At 36.0% G+C, this 17,341-nt stretch overlaps 1 protein-coding gene across 1 annotated transcript; it reads left to right on the forward strand.

The window, feature by feature from the left end:
• The first annotated feature begins 6,232 nt into the window (after positions 1-6,232).
• On the forward strand, positions 6,233-8,064 carry LOC124451841 (sex-determining region Y protein-like). Its single transcript, XM_047002439.1, has one exon. It carries the CDS (start codon positions 6,345-6,347, stop codon positions 7,377-7,379), a length of 1,035 nt encoding a protein of 344 aa, XP_046858395.1. The 5' UTR covers positions 6,233-6,344; the 3' UTR covers positions 7,380-8,064.
• Positions 8,065-17,341: the final 9,277 nt, after the last annotated feature.

Consider the following 17,341-nt stretch of genomic DNA (forward strand, 5'->3'; position numbering starts at 1 on the left):
ATTACATAACTAGCTCTTTATGATAGGAACTTTTCAAGGCCATGAAAATTACGAGCTTATTTTTCTTCGGGTTCATTTTCGTTTATCGTCCAAACAAATGCTTTCTCGTTGAGATAAATTAGACTCGTCATTTCTGTAGCTTATTGTATATCATTCAGTTTATTGTACTTTGAACCAATCATAAACCTTGAAAAGTATGGTTAGATATCACGTGACCAGGTCTGGTCAGGTGATGTATTACACCGATATGATTGAATGTTACGCTTTCGTTTTTGAATATTTTCCATGTTCTTGATATGCAGCAAATTTTGGTTGTGTGAGATAAATGCTTTATGAGGCGCGAGATTTTTCGATTTCTGCGATTGTTATTTTTTCATTGACCGCGTTTATTTTTAGAGTCGGGATTTGAAGGGCGTCTGTTTTTCAAACGGAGTAATTTGCGGCAATAACATAATTAGAATTAGTGTCATTATATCGTGCTGATGGGAAGTTCATGAGAGTTTCTCACGAAGCTCGATTCAAGGTTACATCGTCATCGTCACGGAAATGTACATTTACACTCTGACGAAAGCTCCATGTTTGGAAGTAAATGCTGAGTTCAATTTGCTGACTTTGTCGATTTTTTTAATGAGATTTCTCCTCTCCCTGTTTCGTCTGAAGTCACCAAACGAGTTGCTTGTCGTGCTGTCTTATTTGTTTTTGCAATCTTCCTGACTCGGAATTAAAACCAGCCATGTTTGAAGTGCCAAGTCCATTGAAAGATTGGAAAAGTTAGTTTACACGTAATCGTTTCGCCTTGACTGAGCAATCAATCCCCTCTGACCTTAACACGTGTGTATTGTGTTGTTAGTTTATCTATAATAGTTCTATCATTGGCTTTAAAACTAATCTCTTATTGCACCGCTTGTGTAATAATAGTTGATATGCAATGATTCTGCCATTGGCAATCTATCATTCCGACATGCGCATCCACGTATGACGGTCGTCATCGCCATAACTACCCGACCAATTTAAACATTTTGATTTTTTTCATTTCGAAAACACTCCGAAGCGCAATAATTTTCCCATTGACTGACGCAAATCGCATGCTCATTAACATGTTTTGCGCAAGCTATTTATAACCGAATTGGCCGTATCCTATAAAGTGTCAAACAAATCATTTTGATTGTTGACAGGAGACTAATGAGTTTCATTGAGTCGTCTTCCGTCTTAGCTATTGCTTTCGTAATTTTATCTGATGGTAATTTGCCCGAAGCAACACGTGCACGGCGAATGGCTTTCCCGTAACCTCGTGACAACGCATTGAAAGCTGTTTTCCATCAAGAGTAATTTTAATCCCCCATGTCCAAGGTTTGTAAGATGATTGACGAGTAACTGGCTACTGTAACGAAATAATTAAACTTTATTTGACTCGCGTGGTTGCTTCGACTGATAAACTGCAAAATTTTTATGGTTTTTGCCATTCGGGACTGCAGTCAGAGATATGACTTTTTGCGAACACTGTCACGGCAAAATGCCGAACGGTGTTTTTACAGCAGACTTTGTTGCAGCATTGCTTTAAAAATATAGGTTATAATTTATAAAATGCACTGTATAATATTTTATCGTGTTTCTAATGGCCGAAAACAGATGTCTTGTTGATGTGTCAGTCTGTTGTTATTGGTATTTTACTTCACTTGACATTCAAGGATAAGATATAGTGTCTTATTTACGACGACCGAGAGCTTATCAGACAGTGAATTAAATGATAATGTAAATAAACCATTTATATTGTTGATCAATTCATATTCAGTATGAAATGCGAAATGATAACGCAATTAATCAAAAGATGTTTCATAAACGGCCGCTGTAGGATGCATGATTTTGTTCATGCAATAGTAAATAAATACGTCAAAATCATATCTTTTTCTCCACAGGCGATAGCTCGTTTTACACCTACGGAAATATACCGTCAAATATGTCCTTAATATACCATTCGATATTCTGAGACTGTTTTTCATATTTCTTCGTAAACTTTCAAAAGCTAAGCTGTTATCACCTTATAAATACCACATTGCATGAACGATTGATTACTTTTGATTGACATGAACTTAGAAATAATTGCGATAACATCTAACACCGCCGCTCTCGCCAAGTTCGAGAAAGAAAAATGCGTACTTTTTGTAAAAGAACTTCAATTATCTCTTTCTTTGTATATTTGCGATTGAAACTGTCGTCCTTGTTGTGGCTTTTCTATCACCGGTGTTTTACGCCAACTGTTGTTACCAAGGTGCGAAATTTCAACTCGTAAACAAAACAGTCGAAAGGCGTTTTTGCCTTTTTGATGTGCATGCTGAAACAAAAATCTCGCGTTGTCTTCCAGCTTAAGCAAACATATTGCAAAGTTTATCTTGTTGCTAAGATTCCCTTTTCCTGAATTCCAATATACTCCAGCCAACGTGGGCAGCACTTAGACTGTAGTAGGAAGCACTTGTTCGGCAAAATGAAGCATACTCCGAAAGGAATTTATTATTATAACATTAGCACTCGGCTAATGTCTATGATACATAGTGTGTAAAACTCTAAGAACTAAACCTCGACAGCCGAGAACGTTTGCGCTGCTTCAGGACAAAATCCTTCAACAGAACAAATAGTCTGAGGAGACAAAGCTTTTTAGTCTTGTCGTTTTTTTCTACTATTTTTGACTTGACGTATAGATTTAACTCCCTAAAAGAGGGTGTCTTAAAATAGGAAGCACTTTTAAGACACAAACGATTATTTAAAAAAGTTGTCGATAGTTTCTATCCGGTTTAAAATTGCGTTATTTTAAGTTGCTCTAAACTCAATGATTATAAGGTTTCATGAAGCTTAATGTACCCTCAAATTGCAACTGAAACTCCCTAGAACATAGTGCTTTGCTACCTTCGCTTGATTCATGAATCCACTTCAAATCAAGCTGTTCGTGTTGAATTGCTTTAAGAATTTGAACTTGATTCAACATATTTCTTATGCAAATAACGTAAAAAAAATATGTATTCATACCGCAAATATATTGACATAGTTTTGATGTTTATAAGATCAAGTAGACACACCTATACTATGAAAATCTCACGCAATGTTTAAAGAAATAATGAATTTAATTGCGTCGTTATAATTTAGTACGATCTCCCGCGTTAGTTCCTTATTTCAATTTGACTTTGTTTTGTTAGATATGGTTATGATTTTCTTTTACAAAGAAAAAGCAGAAACATCGTCATATTGTTCTTTATTTATGAATACAAGTCGAAATTGCCCGAACTATTGCCCACACAAATATGAAGGCTGTCTTAAGACGATAGCGTGACAACTTATGGACAAACAGATCAATATAAATTCAATAACAAATATTTCGATTAAACACACACATCGGCAAAACAACAAAACAACTCTTTCATCGCGCTCAGATATTCAAAAAATGCCTTTTTGTAACGGAGCCTAGAATCTTAAAAGCTCTTCACATGAAAGCAAGCAGAGAATTGACGCCATTTTGTTGTTCGAAGCTTGGGAATTTCTACGACAGATGGCACGTCCGGTTTTATGATTTGCGCCTATCTGCCTGTCTCGTTTACTTTTCAAAGACGGCTTTAATACTTACAACGATAAATTTGTAACAGAATATTTGTATATTTCTGTAACTATATTGCGTCATTTTTATTTTGAAGTGCTCGAAATTGCGTTGCATATTAAGGTTGTCATTCGTAAAGTGTAATTATAAGAAATTTCCAAACCTGTAAGCTAGCCTCTAGAGTATTTCTCATACCTATTTAAAGTATTTAAAATACTTGCGAAGTGGCAACATTTCATACTTGATGGATTTAAAACATGGAAATGCCAATATTAGCACCTATCGATAAACTCTTGTATAGTGTTGAAGCCATGTGAGTATAAGCAGACACTTGATACACGGCAACCAGCTATAGAAACCGCAAAACTATCTTACATTAGATAGAAGTTTAGATTATAAAATTAAAAACATCATATGAGGAGGCGCATCGAATCGAAATACAATGCACTTTGTCAAATTGTCGACCTTTTTGAAATAAAAATCGACAGGGCTTATTCGCTCAAAAATCCTTGCCCAAAGCTGGATTTGTGTGTTTTTGTTTTTCGCGAGCTCCAAACGGATTAATACCGTCTGGTCTATGTATATTTAGTTTGCCCTTGAAAAATCCACACGTCTTCTCCCGTCAGCATGAGCATGACATGAAAATTTTCAAACGCATATGAGATAATCGTGTTAATTAACAAGATATTTTAATTTTGAAAGTATATTATTTAAGTGTAACTGTGTTTAGCCTCGCCTGTTGCAAGATGGTAGTAAGATTGTATTTGACGAAGAAAAATTCGTGTGCTTATCCAGCCTCAAAGGCACCAAAATGCTGTATGTTTTGCAAGCTTTTTTTAACTCATACTAATCCAATTACCTACGGTATTATACGAAGATTATAGAGATGAAAACGGCGAAAAACTCGGGAAAAAAACTGTGGGAAAACATCGTATGATAGAATATTTTTCGTCAAGGATGGAATTTATGAAACTCTGTAAAATTTTCTAAGGGAGGCATTTTTTGAATACCTGAGAATTAAAGGCGTTTACCGTATGCCTGTGTTTAGCTTTTTGTTGTTTAATCACAATCTCAGTCCTTTGAAGAAAAAAATGCACACACACCTCCACTGCTTTGATAAACCTTTTACAAACATCTTTAATCACTTCTGGGTTTTTTTTCCTTGTCGAAATACGGTCTGGTTTTTCGGTATTTGAGATGAAATTCAAACAAAAACTCGCGTAAACATATTCTACAAACACTTTAATGAAACCCGGAATAGTTGTGGAAATATAGAAAAGTTATGCAATCCGTCAATAAGATTTCTTTGCATCATTTGATAAGTACCCGTAGATATGTGGTATTCTGTGATTATTGACTATAAACTACTTATATTTATTTCATCGAGAATCAACCGATACATGCCTGTTAGAGGGAAAACAGTTATTAAACAGATTTACCGAAGATTATACGAAACATCCACAGAATAGTGAAAAAAACTAACGATCCAATTATGATACACAATGTTAGCTAATCTGAATGGAATAATCGCGAAATTTCTGGCATGTGCGTAATTGCTCTTTATAAATCTTATGACTACTCGCGAAAGAATACTTTTGAAACTCTAGAATTCATAATCTTGGTAGCAATGTTGCCCTTCGATAGCACTGCAGTGCTGTCATCAATGATGTATGTACAAACAAGATATTAAACTATCATTTAAAATCTACGAAAAATCCAAGCTTTTATCGTTGTACACAATTATCTTCGGATGTAGTGAACATTTAAATTGACCTTTTAAACAGTATTTACAGTCAAATTTCATTTTAAATTCATAGACCGTCAATTCCCCCGAAATAGTCCTGTCAATGTTTGAATTTATTTTCTATTTGCTATGCTCGATTTAAACCGGTTAAATTGCTTCTTGAATGCGACAGTTAACGACCGGGAAGAACAACAAAGCCGTAGCCGACAGCCGTCTCGAAACATATGCATTTTACAAAACATGCAATGTCATCAAAAAACCTGTAATTCTTTCTGTGGTTTCTTTTACAACAACTACATCCTAACTCATCTTCCGATAGATTTAACTCGAAAGGTGTCAAAAATATGAGGAAATTACGGCCGTCATAGTGACGCTTAAAATTTATAATTCTCATGCGAGAATGTATACTCGACATGGTGTGTTTTTACGGCGACTTCCGCGGAACAATATTCGGCGTCGAGGAGCTCTATGATCGTTCCTATGAACCTTGTGATGGCAATTATTATCCAACTGAGTTTCAACACAAAAACACGCCCCCTTTATTGTAAACGCCTTCCAACATTTTGCCAAAACCTATCGAATAGTATGTTGCATTCTTTATACTCCGTTCCCCCGCCTCTCAACGAGTTTGAGGAACTATTACATCTTCATTTGATTGGTCGGCCTTTTTAATATGGCTACAGTTGTATTAATGCCAAAGTAAGCTAGTTGGAAACGGTCGGACAAGAAAGTGAAGGTCTGTTTGCAATTTGACCCTAAACATGTCGATATAAATAAAATAATCCTTTTTTACGACGTGAGTCTATGCGGTGCCTAATAACGACGTCATTACGATATGAGCTTCAATTTGAGAACCGACCAATCAGAGGGCGGCTATTGCCCCGCATCCGTGCCAAGTGTTTTGTATTAAAATCAAAGAGCAGGAACGCAACATAAACACAAGATCTAGTCTATCATTGGGGCAAGAGCGATACGAAAAAACACTCGCTTGCCTTGAAGTAAGATTTCGAAGGAAGAATGTCAAAAGCTTTTGAGCTTATGTCGCTGGCTATGTATTCCGATTCATTTCAGAATCATAACTGCAATTCGTTAGTGTCATCGCCGTCTAGTAAAAATATACATTTGAAGGAGATAAACGAGACGAAACCGTGGTGTGATCGGCTAGTTTCATCCAGAATGATGACATCGTCGTCAGAAGCGAAAGCCAAAAGTGGTAATCTGATGAATTTGCAAACGTCCAGCAGTAATTGGTCGCAAGACCAGGGAAATTCAAATGCACAGTTCTCTGGGAACATATCTCGAGCTTACGCGAATAATGGTGAAACACTACAACCTGACCAGGATGAGAAAGGCGAACACATTCGTCGACCTATGAATAGTTTCATGATCTGGAGTCAATACGAAAGAAGGCGGCTGGCCGAGGAAAACCCTGACCTCCACAATGCTGAACTTAGTAAGATCCTTGGTCAGAATTGGCGTGCACTTACTGTCGATCAAAAGCGGCCGTTCGTGCTCGAAGCCGAGCGACTTCGTGTGAAACACAGCCAAGATTACCCCAGCTATAAATACAGACCAAAACGACGAAAGAACCCTAAACGAGTCACGAAGTCAATGGTCAAGGCGAAATCACCCACCAAAAGCACGCCAAATGTTGCAATTTCGAAGCCCATGTTACAAAATCTGCACGGGCTATCAAGCAATGTGCAGCAAAGCGAACTCGCCACATTAAATACGACCTTAACACCGTCACAGAAATCCTGCACTCCCTCGACAAATGCGTCGCAATTTCTGCCTTTAACGCCAGAAGCAAGCCCGAACATTCAAAAGGAGAACGTTGTGTTTAAATTTGACGAACCTAAAACCGAGCGACCGATTTCATATACATTTCCCGCTACGCCACCATCTTGTAGCACTATATGCGAGGACGATCCGTACACTCTAGCTTCGCTTGATCTTTTAAACCCGATCGACTTCAACTTGCAAAATTACATTTTTGGCGACGAAACGTTAGATCGCACCGAGTTCGACCAGTATTTGAACTGCTTCGAATAATCTGGGGGTTGCGTCGTGCAGAGAGTTTCGATAAATACCCTGAAGGGTTTTCGACTTTAATTGAATAAAGTCAAATCAAAATACTGGCTTTGGAGTCGGATTTATTGATGAAATATTCCTGGAGGTACGTTTGTACAGGAATGATGATCCCCGCTCCCAATTCGCAAACATTTCAAGTCGCGAGAAACTTCCCGAACTCATCGTTGAATATATTGTATCTGTTATCGATGTAAAATGTAAATAGAGCGTTTTTCAAATGTAAATAGCGCTGTAAATCATTCGTAATTCGCATTTATACATAGCTTGGTTATGGTAAGGATTCAATGCATGTCGGTGGAGACGTTGTCAATTTTACCGGTTAGCGTGAAGTTCTATTTGCAGAAATATTGCATTCCTGGTTAGCTTTGAGAGTGTAACCAGATTTAAACGTCTTTGCGGAGCAAGCGACTTCTAATATTGCATTAAAATCTGTTTAAACCGTGCGTCATTTCATGAAGACCGTTTGAATCGCTTCCAGCCAAGAATATCGGCTTAGTCTTTCATGTAATCGTGCAGCAATTACATTGTAAATATATATTTTATATAATTCGCATGTGTTAATAGTTTTAAAATCTGGGTTTTTGATATGGATACTCGTAATGTTTTTTATACAAATAGAATAAAGTTAATTTAAAGTCATTTTAAATCGTTTTTTGATTATTAATCTTCCCAAATATATATATATATACATAATGTTTTGCTACGTGTGGCGATTCGATTAAAGATTACGACAACGCTTATATCTGTCGTGACCCTCCGGCTTTTCAACAGATTTCCCTTCACTTGAGCCCGTTACTTGTGGAAATTTGAGAGAAATTTGAAAGGCGACCGGGGTAATCGCGTATTTCTTTACTTAGACGAAATTCATCGTTGAAAAAAAACATTGTGTGCTGCTGTTTCTTTGATGATGTTCATCTAGAATCGTGTGATAATTGCATGCGTACCGCTGTGATAACATTCAACTGCCTACGTAATTTTTCAAAAGGAACTGCATCACCTCTTCCGCTTCGTATTTCTGGAGACGCGACTACAAACCATCACGAACTCACATTCATCTTTTTCCGTTTTCCTAGCTGGTCGAGGAAGTCACTTTACGTTGAAGGGCGTTCGTTCTTCTTCAAAAAAATAACACGTCTTCCTCCTCTCCCCTGCCGTCAAAGCCCCCCGACCATGCCTGCAATCTTTGCGTATTTGTTTTACATTATCTGTTCATTAATTGCATGGAATCACGCTAAAACGCTATTGGTTGATTAAACAATTGATTATTGTTATATTGAATAGGATTGTTTCATAAAACACGTCATACTCATTATCTCGTTGACAAACGCTCTGTGCTCGCCGTCATTTTGTTATGTGAACACGCTCGTAAATCCGCGTGTTTTTGCGTTTGCTAAATTCTCGCGGTTTCCTGTAAATCAATCTTGTTTATTCTATGCAGTGTTAATGAATAAATACGAAACGTGTCATAATTTCTTGACGTAAATCGAAGCAAATATTTGACGTTACATAATTGCCTGGTTAAAACTTAGAATGCAAGGTCGAACAACGGGAGATTGGAAAACCTCTATAGTCTAAATCATTTATTGATTTGAATTTCTGTTCATATCAAAACATTAAATTCTTTAAAAGCTGTATGGCGTCATAGATAGCACGATAGACCTACTGTCTGAACAGTTGAGAAGCGTAGAACAGACTTTTTTGTTCAAATATTAGCAAGTATTTAGACACCTTCAGACAAAACTTGGCTGCGTTGGTCGTTTATGTGTCATAGAAGTTACTGTACAAAAGGCGACAGTGTCTTTTTCCTTAATCTGTTCTTCGTTAAATATGATTCCATGTAATTTGGATTTCTTGCAGTGCTTATATCGCAAAAGCAAACTGATCAGCTACCGGACTAATCATGTTTACAAAACTTCCACTCAATAATCGTCGTTTTGATTGGTTAATATGAGTCAGTTTCATTGTATTTGCAGGGAAAGGGAGGGAATTTGCTATTCGTCTTTAATGAATAAATTTTTAACGGAACTGCAGTAGATTTGCGAATAAGCGAAATATGGACGCTTCAATCAACGATTTGAGGATTTCTGGCGAGCACTTCTTGTTGCTCAACGCGAACCCATCTGTTTTCAATCAGCTTCAATATGCTGTTGAGCTTGTCAGCATTGCATGCATCTCGCAGAGATCGTGTTATGAACAAAGGTCGAACGTTGATGTCCCAATTTCCGATCCGTCAATTGCATCCATTTCCTATGTTTGACCTTCATAGATAAACATGGCGTTTTAAATGCAGTCGTATTCATCACTAAGGCGAGCAATGTCGTCGACTCAAGCAAAAATATTATTTCATAATTTATTTGTTGCCGTCTTGTTTTGTAAAATATTGGTAATTTCTGTTTCCTTAGATATTCATATTCTATGTTTTCTAAGATATTCACATTCTATGTTTTCTAAGATATTCATGCTCTTTGTTTCCTAAGGTATTCGTGTTCTCTGTTTCCTAAGGTATTCATTTTCTCTGTTTCCTAAGGTATTCGTGTTCTTTGTTTCCTAATATGTTCATATATCTTTCTCTGTTCCTTGAGGTATTCGTTTCTCTGTCCTCCTATTCATAAAACGTTTATCAATTATGTACGCTGTTTTGATAAAAATTTTAAGCATTTACTCAGCAACTTTCCACTTTCCGTATTATATTTAACATGTTTTAATTCCAACAGCGTCATAATGAGTATCAATTGTCGTTGGTCGTGGAAAGAGATTGACTAATCATGCAAAGATAAAAGTCGGGATAAATTATTTTGAAAAAAAGAGCTTTGTTTCACCTAAATAGTCACGTGCAAAAATCATGCTCTGCCACAAATACTCCTGTCTATTTGCAATACCATATTTGGAAGGTCTAATCAATCTTCAAAAACGGAATTGTAGACCATGTACACCACTTACCCTATACATAATCTCATGGGCATTTTGTCCAAACATTCCAAAGCCACCATTGAAATCGTAACACGAAATTTTTATGACCCAAACAACTCACTTGTAAGATGTGGTAAGGATAGATTTCATTTCTCGAACTTAACAAAAAATGTAACCAGTATATATTCTGTTACATCCTAATACGCACACATCTGTGTGTAGATTTTGCTATATACTGAGCAACATGCGGTATTCAAGTCTTATGGCTATATAGTATATAGATGTTTTGTATATTCGAAGCAGTTTTTCAAACTTTATGAAATTTAAAGGATGAAACTTTTGATGAAATCAAACCAACTCTCAAAAGTCTCTTCTTGTCAAACTCATATTAGTTAAAGATTTTCACTGGAAATTTTGACGGCTATCTTCCCCATTCTACGACTGACAAGCGAGGGTCTCGTTCTTCTAAATTTATTGTTTGTTTGCTCTAAGCCGATCATCTGTGAGTCCATGGACTTCATGAGGGAAAAAAGTGTCCATTGATAAGCTTAATTTCAAAATTCAGACGGATTTTTGTTCGATATTGCTTTAGTCTTTAAAGGAACAAACAGATGTAGGTTGGTCAAACAAAAATTTGTGTTGGCGTGCGTTGGCTTAATTATGAATCGAATTATAAGTATAATATATTTGTACAATGTTGCAACATGAAATAGTAAAGTTTACCAATATCAAAAATATCGCCTTACTATTCAGATAGAATGTTTTGTATAAAAATAGTCAAAAGCGCACAAAAAGTTGACCAATCACTGTTTCAATCGTATTGGGACCATTGCGCTTCTCTTGTTAGCGTTTTGTAATTTCCTATACAAATAATATTACTCTTGTATAGTGGTGGAGATTCATTAGCTTTTAGCTCTATTTAACAGCTTCATATTTGTACGGAAGTTAAAGATTATTTGATGGTGGAGCGAGGGCAACTACTTTAAAGCGCCTTACTGACGAACAAATTTTCTATGAGAAAACTCGTTAGCCTGTGTATACGGGCAACAAATTTTTTACGAAAAATTTTATGTGGCAAATTTTCTTTGATCGTCTGTACGTATCAACATATCACATTGGGTTGATTTCTCGTATAATCTTTGTAGACCTTACAGACAAACAAAATCAGTCATGTGGCAAATTTTCTATGACAAATGCATTTAATCAAAAGCTGACATGCTAGCTTTTGAACAAATGCATTTGTCGAAGAAAACTTAGCTAATAAGTCCCATAAAGACAGGCAAATAACATTTTCCACATAAAAATTTGTCGATAAAAAACTTGCTCGTCTGTAAGCGGCTTAAAGTATAGATAAATGTACTTGTTGCAAACAAATTTTGTATAGTTTTCACTGAAAGGAAAAAATTGAACGCTTGGAATACTGGTTCAAATTTCTAGCTAAAATTTCCACGCAAGATTTTTCGTTCAAGTTGTTTGCGTGGTTATTGCTACACAAATCACAGACTTGGAAGGAAATTAATATTTCTTTTATTCACAAAACTCGGCCAAGTTCTACGATGTATCAACAAACAGCTTTTGCTATTGCATTCGTATCAACATCTTCCTGTGCAAATATTGGGCTTTTGACAATTTCTTTATCCGATTAATAGAAAAATCCTACGCTTTTTGACGAGATCACGTATACCTGTTTGTCTACGCCGCCCCGTTAAGTTTAACGTCGGTGTTATTTTGTTTTATTTGTATGTCACGTTTCATTCAACGGTGAACGAATAACGATGCGGTACCTTAAATCGTTTTTTATAAGATGTATATGGGCGTATAGTAACTGTAGCTGCTAATGATGTATAAAATGGCTTTTTTTGGCTTTTTTTAATTATCTATTTTCGGTAGTGTTATACTTTGTTTGTTAAGCTCGATTTTTTATATAATTAAAACTGTCCTTTAGATCAATGACAAGGAAATTAATACCATATATACGTATTCAGTATCTGAATTATTTTTAGTCAAATATACACTTTGGTTCTTCACACGTAAAACACTTATCAGAATCACTTCACAAACCGTTCCAACATTTAATTAGCCATTATTTCCCTCTTGGTTTATATAAGGTTTTGTCTACTTTAAATATTGATCGATATAATATACAGTCATAAATATTTTTTATTTTGTCGTTCTGTTGATGGTTGTGTTTATCATATCAAGTCTTGCGATCGGCTGAAGAAGCCAACGGCTGTATACAATATTTCGATTTTAGTCCATAAGTTTTATTTTTTAGCAGGAAATTTGTAAAGGAAACTCTCAGTTGATTTTTGAAATTTTAAAGTAAAGTTTATTAGACTATATATAAAGTTTATTTAGGGAGCGAATATGGTTGGGTCTTTCAAGGATTCGTTGTAGAAAAATGTTTCAATTTCTTAGATGCTTGGTAAATTCTATGAACTCACATAATCTAATCGTGTGATCTTCTAGACCAGATTGGATCCAGCGATAGACTGATCAATGGCTAACTTCAAACTTTCCCTTGGGAAATCTCCATGGTTACATTTAAACCTATAAAACACGTTGAATTCCTGTACAAATCATGCAAAAGGTTCGACAAATGCAGCGATGACGTTTTACTGCCGTCGTACATATTGTATTCTTCACCAGCTCTTCATAAAATTTCTGTACATCTGTACCATTTGTAATTACAGTAAATCGCATCCGTTTGTTAACCACATTTTCTTATTTTGTCAATCTATCAGGCTTAGAAGCCGTGCACAGCAAACAGGATTCTCACGAGGCTAGTAATATTGGAACATCCAAAACAGCTAATGTAAATTATGAAGATCGTTATCAACCACATGACTGATTTTGCGAAGTATCTTTGCTGATATTGTGCAGTTAATATCTGTTTTCAAAGTAAGAAAATATCCATGTAAATTTAGACGAAAAAAATCCGGCTTTCTGGAGCTTGGGCTCAAATACAAACAGCTCTTAAATAATTATAGAGATGAGACTACACTTGCATGCTGCTCTCAAAGAATTGTTTCATTTCTAGTTATGAAGAGCAATTCATTGTCAAAGGTAAAGATGAATGAACAACAGAGAACGAGAACAGTCTTTACACTATCTAAAATATATAAGAAATAAGATAACGTATATCAGTGTAGGTAGTGATGAATGAACAAAAGAGAACAAGAACAATCTTTATACTATATAAAATATATAAGAAATCTGCGGTGTGTTGATGAATGAAAAACTTAAACTCAAAGCTCTATATAATATAATTGTCAAGCAAGCGTGGGGTATGCAGTCATCAATATAAATAAAAAAAGCCAAATATTATGAACGTGCAAAACGAAATAGGCACCGGCCAAATTTGGTTAAAAAGTCGGTTTGGATAAAAGCCTGCAATCTCAATGTGCTCTCACGTCGTTATGACAACCGAACATACTACCGTTTATTAGCTTATGAAACTTTTGTTAGCAACCTCTTGGTCGTTAATGCCCACTTGAGCGTCCTGTATTTTCATGCAAATGTCTGTGATGTTGCGCATTTGATGTACCACGTGGGGGTGGTTAATTTATATCACGAGATTCGCGGCTTGGTCAATTATCCAACGCCCTATTGGCCCTATCATCAATGTCGGCAAAAATATATTTCACTCAAATGAAATTTGTTCATATTGCATGCCTTCTTCCTAGTTTCTAATATAAACAAGGGAAAGCGTTTCAAAATGAGGCTGCTTTTATTCAAAATGCGAGGACGGAATCCAGTCTGCGTTAGATGATTCGCACACAGCCCCTCCAAATCATCTTTATCTTTTATTTAACTTGAGTCCCTGCCAAGGTGTTTCGACCTGATTCTCGTTAAACTGTGAATAACAATAATGGAGATGTTGTTGTTTTGCATCAAATTGACCGCTTTCTGTCAAATCCAATTAATTTATGAAACAGCGGCTTCGTATTCGCTACGATAAATGCTCCGTGACACTGCGCATAATGGTTGGGCTAAGTTAGAACCTTGGCGTTAGTGAAATGCATGTCAGATATTTATTACAGAAGACTTTCCGAAATTCCATTCAGAATGGGCCTAAAATATTGAAATCAAAGCTCATCGAGAACACTCTAATGGACGTAATTATTTCACACCTTTCTCTACAGCACAAACAAAACTTTGTTTTGTGGAATTTTATTACAATAGCATTATCTGCGAAAATCATTTCATTACTTAGAGTTGACTGTGGGCCAAATCGGCTCATGATAACATTGTTAGTTCGAAGCAGAACACATCCAAATTTGTTTTTTTTTATTGAGTACATCGTCATCTCAGCATGATGCGCAAAAAAACAATTATCCTTGATTCTCATGTGTCAAATACTTGTGAAATGATGGACAAAATTAATCCTCAACTTCTACATTTCAATATTTCGTTACAGTTCTGTTGTTTGATGATTTTTACGAATACGAACTCGACGGATCTCTTCAATTTGTGTAGCGTAAATATATTTAAAAACTTTGAGTAAAATGCTCTTGTAATAGGTGCAGCTTGAATATTTTCGATTCAAAGTACACTTTGCCAATTTTATCGCTCATTTCAGAAATCGCTCACTTAATAACTCATCGGAAATATTATTGTAAAGCCGGAACTTGGTGTGGAAGCAGAACACTAATGACAATTCTCCAATATCTGCTGTTTTTGATACACTTTTTGAAACTGAGCACGAATTAAATATAAGGTTAAGATATTGTGTGCAATCGTCTTGTACTGATAAATATAACAGGTCTTATTAGTTGGCAAAATGCAATCAACAAATTTAAGATGATTTTTAATTCAAAGGCCACTCAAAGGCGTCGATTGCTAAGTCTGACTGAAAGAAGTCTTTCATGATCGGGCCAGATTGGCCAACAATTTCATTTGGGAACAAAAAACACTCGACTTCATGCAAAGAAAGGCTCAGGAGCTTCTTATAATTATACCATATTAGGAAATCGAGTTAAAAGTCGAACTCCGTAATGTGAACAGGAACTGTCAGTTTTCGATTAATGAAAAAACGCTTATCAAACGAATTGAATGAATTTGAAATAATGCTTTCCGTGTTCACTTGCTTAATCGTGGGTGATTCCCCTCGTAAAACAAAACAAAGCCATATACGGGAAGGTAATGTTTCAACATAACCTTTGTAGTTGGATAATTTGCTTATACTCATTGTTAAGGGCTGAGGGTGTACGCTTAATATTCCAGTCACATGCATGTAATTACAACTTGGTGAAATCCATTCATTTCCGATGAACTTTGCCAAAAATGTACTTTACATGAAGGCATTTATCTTCGTTCATAGGAAACGTTGAACGGGGACGAATTACAGCCGATGAAATTTCATGTGTTTTTGCGTTTAGCAAAATTACGAACAAAGTGTGCGATGCCGAGAATTTCATTTCCAGATGGAATTCTAACAGAAGCGCAAATCACATGCAAAATATTTATCTTGATTATGCGTATAAGCCGCTTTGAAATGAATTTTCTTCTTCCGTAGAAAAATAGGCTGGCGAAAGTACAAATCCCAATCTCGATGACCCGGCGTTGACATGTGAAGACGAGCGTGCTTCATCTGTCCACCTCTATTTCCTTTTGCAGTGATTGAAAAGCATTGTTTATGTGTGTTGGTCTCGTTGAAACTTAATTAATAATCATCCATTGTACAATGATGTTATCTGCATGATGACATTCATCTTATATTTGGAGGAAAACATGTACAGACGTAAACATCAAACGTGCCAAATCGTGTGTTATTCAACAAGGGACTGGGCAGATCGCAGAATGTGTGCTAATTTTAATCAACGTAATTTTAACTTAAATGAAACATGGTCTATTTTTTAAATAGTAGAGCGTCAAAGTTTTCGATAAACGAGATCAAAAAGTTAAAGACTAAATTGTGAAGTCACGAACAGATGCGAACCCGCATCAATATTCCCCAATGTAAACGATAACTGTTTCTATTCCGGCTTGTGTTTATCTCGCTAAGAGTAATTAATATATTTTGACGAAAAGCAGACTCGCCATCAGAAAACGTGAGCATTACAAAAGTCGCCTAAGTGTTACATCGATCTTGCATAACTTTTGATGATAAGCCTTATACTTATAATGCAATATCTTGCTTACGCTAGATTGCTCAAAATCGGAAATGGTATTGATAACAATAGTGCATTGAAGTGCCTGGCAAAGAGTCTGTTTATATGCTGTGGCCTGTGTCAAAACGACCTTGAGAAATCCTAATTCGACAAAGAACATATATTTGTGTATTATTTTCAACGCTACGATACAAAAAATGCAGTTCTACATCCTATTTGAAAAATGTTCGATAACATGAGCTGTCAAGATGCTTTTCACTTCATAAACATAGTCAAATGATTTATCCTAATTACGAACAGAATTTTGGGTTGGTTATGTTTGCTGTTCCTTATCAGCAAAGCACGAAGCAAAAACTGTAAAGCCGGGGTGTGTGTGGTGCTGTTGTGTTTGAAACATGAGTATAGAAATGTCTCAAAATCGAATCCTCATATAATCACCACTTTGTTTGAAAACTATGGTAATATTGGTGTTGGTGTTGATGTTAGTTTTAGTATTAGTGTTAGTGCTAGTGCTGGTCTTAATGTTGGTGTTAGTTTGTTAATGCTGGTGTTAGTCTTGGTGCTAGTGTTTCTTAGTCTTGGTGTTAGTCTTAGTATTGGTGTTAGTGTTAGTGTTGGTGTTTCTTAGTCTTGGTGTTAGTCTTAGTGTCGGTGTTTCTTAGTCTTGGTGTTAGTCTTAGTGTTGGTGTTAGTCTTAGTGTTGGTGTTAGTGTTAGTGTTGGTGTTAGTGTTAGTGTTGGTGTTAGTCTTAGTGTTGGTGTTAGTGTTGGTGTTGGTGTTAGTCTTAGTGTCAATGTTAGTCTTAGTGCTGGTGTTAGTTTGATATTGTTAATGTTAGTCTTCGTATTGGAGCTTGCGTGACAATTAGCACTGAAATTTTTTTGATGACAATGATCTCCT

The sequence above is a fragment of the Xenia sp. Carnegie-2017 genome, unplaced genomic scaffold, assembly GCF_021976095.1.
Source record: "Xenia sp. Carnegie-2017 unplaced genomic scaffold, XeniaSp_v1 HiC_scaffold_24, whole genome shotgun sequence".
In the NCBI taxonomy this organism is placed as follows: Eukaryota; Metazoa; Cnidaria; class Anthozoa; order Malacalcyonacea; family Xeniidae; genus Xenia; species Xenia sp. Carnegie-2017.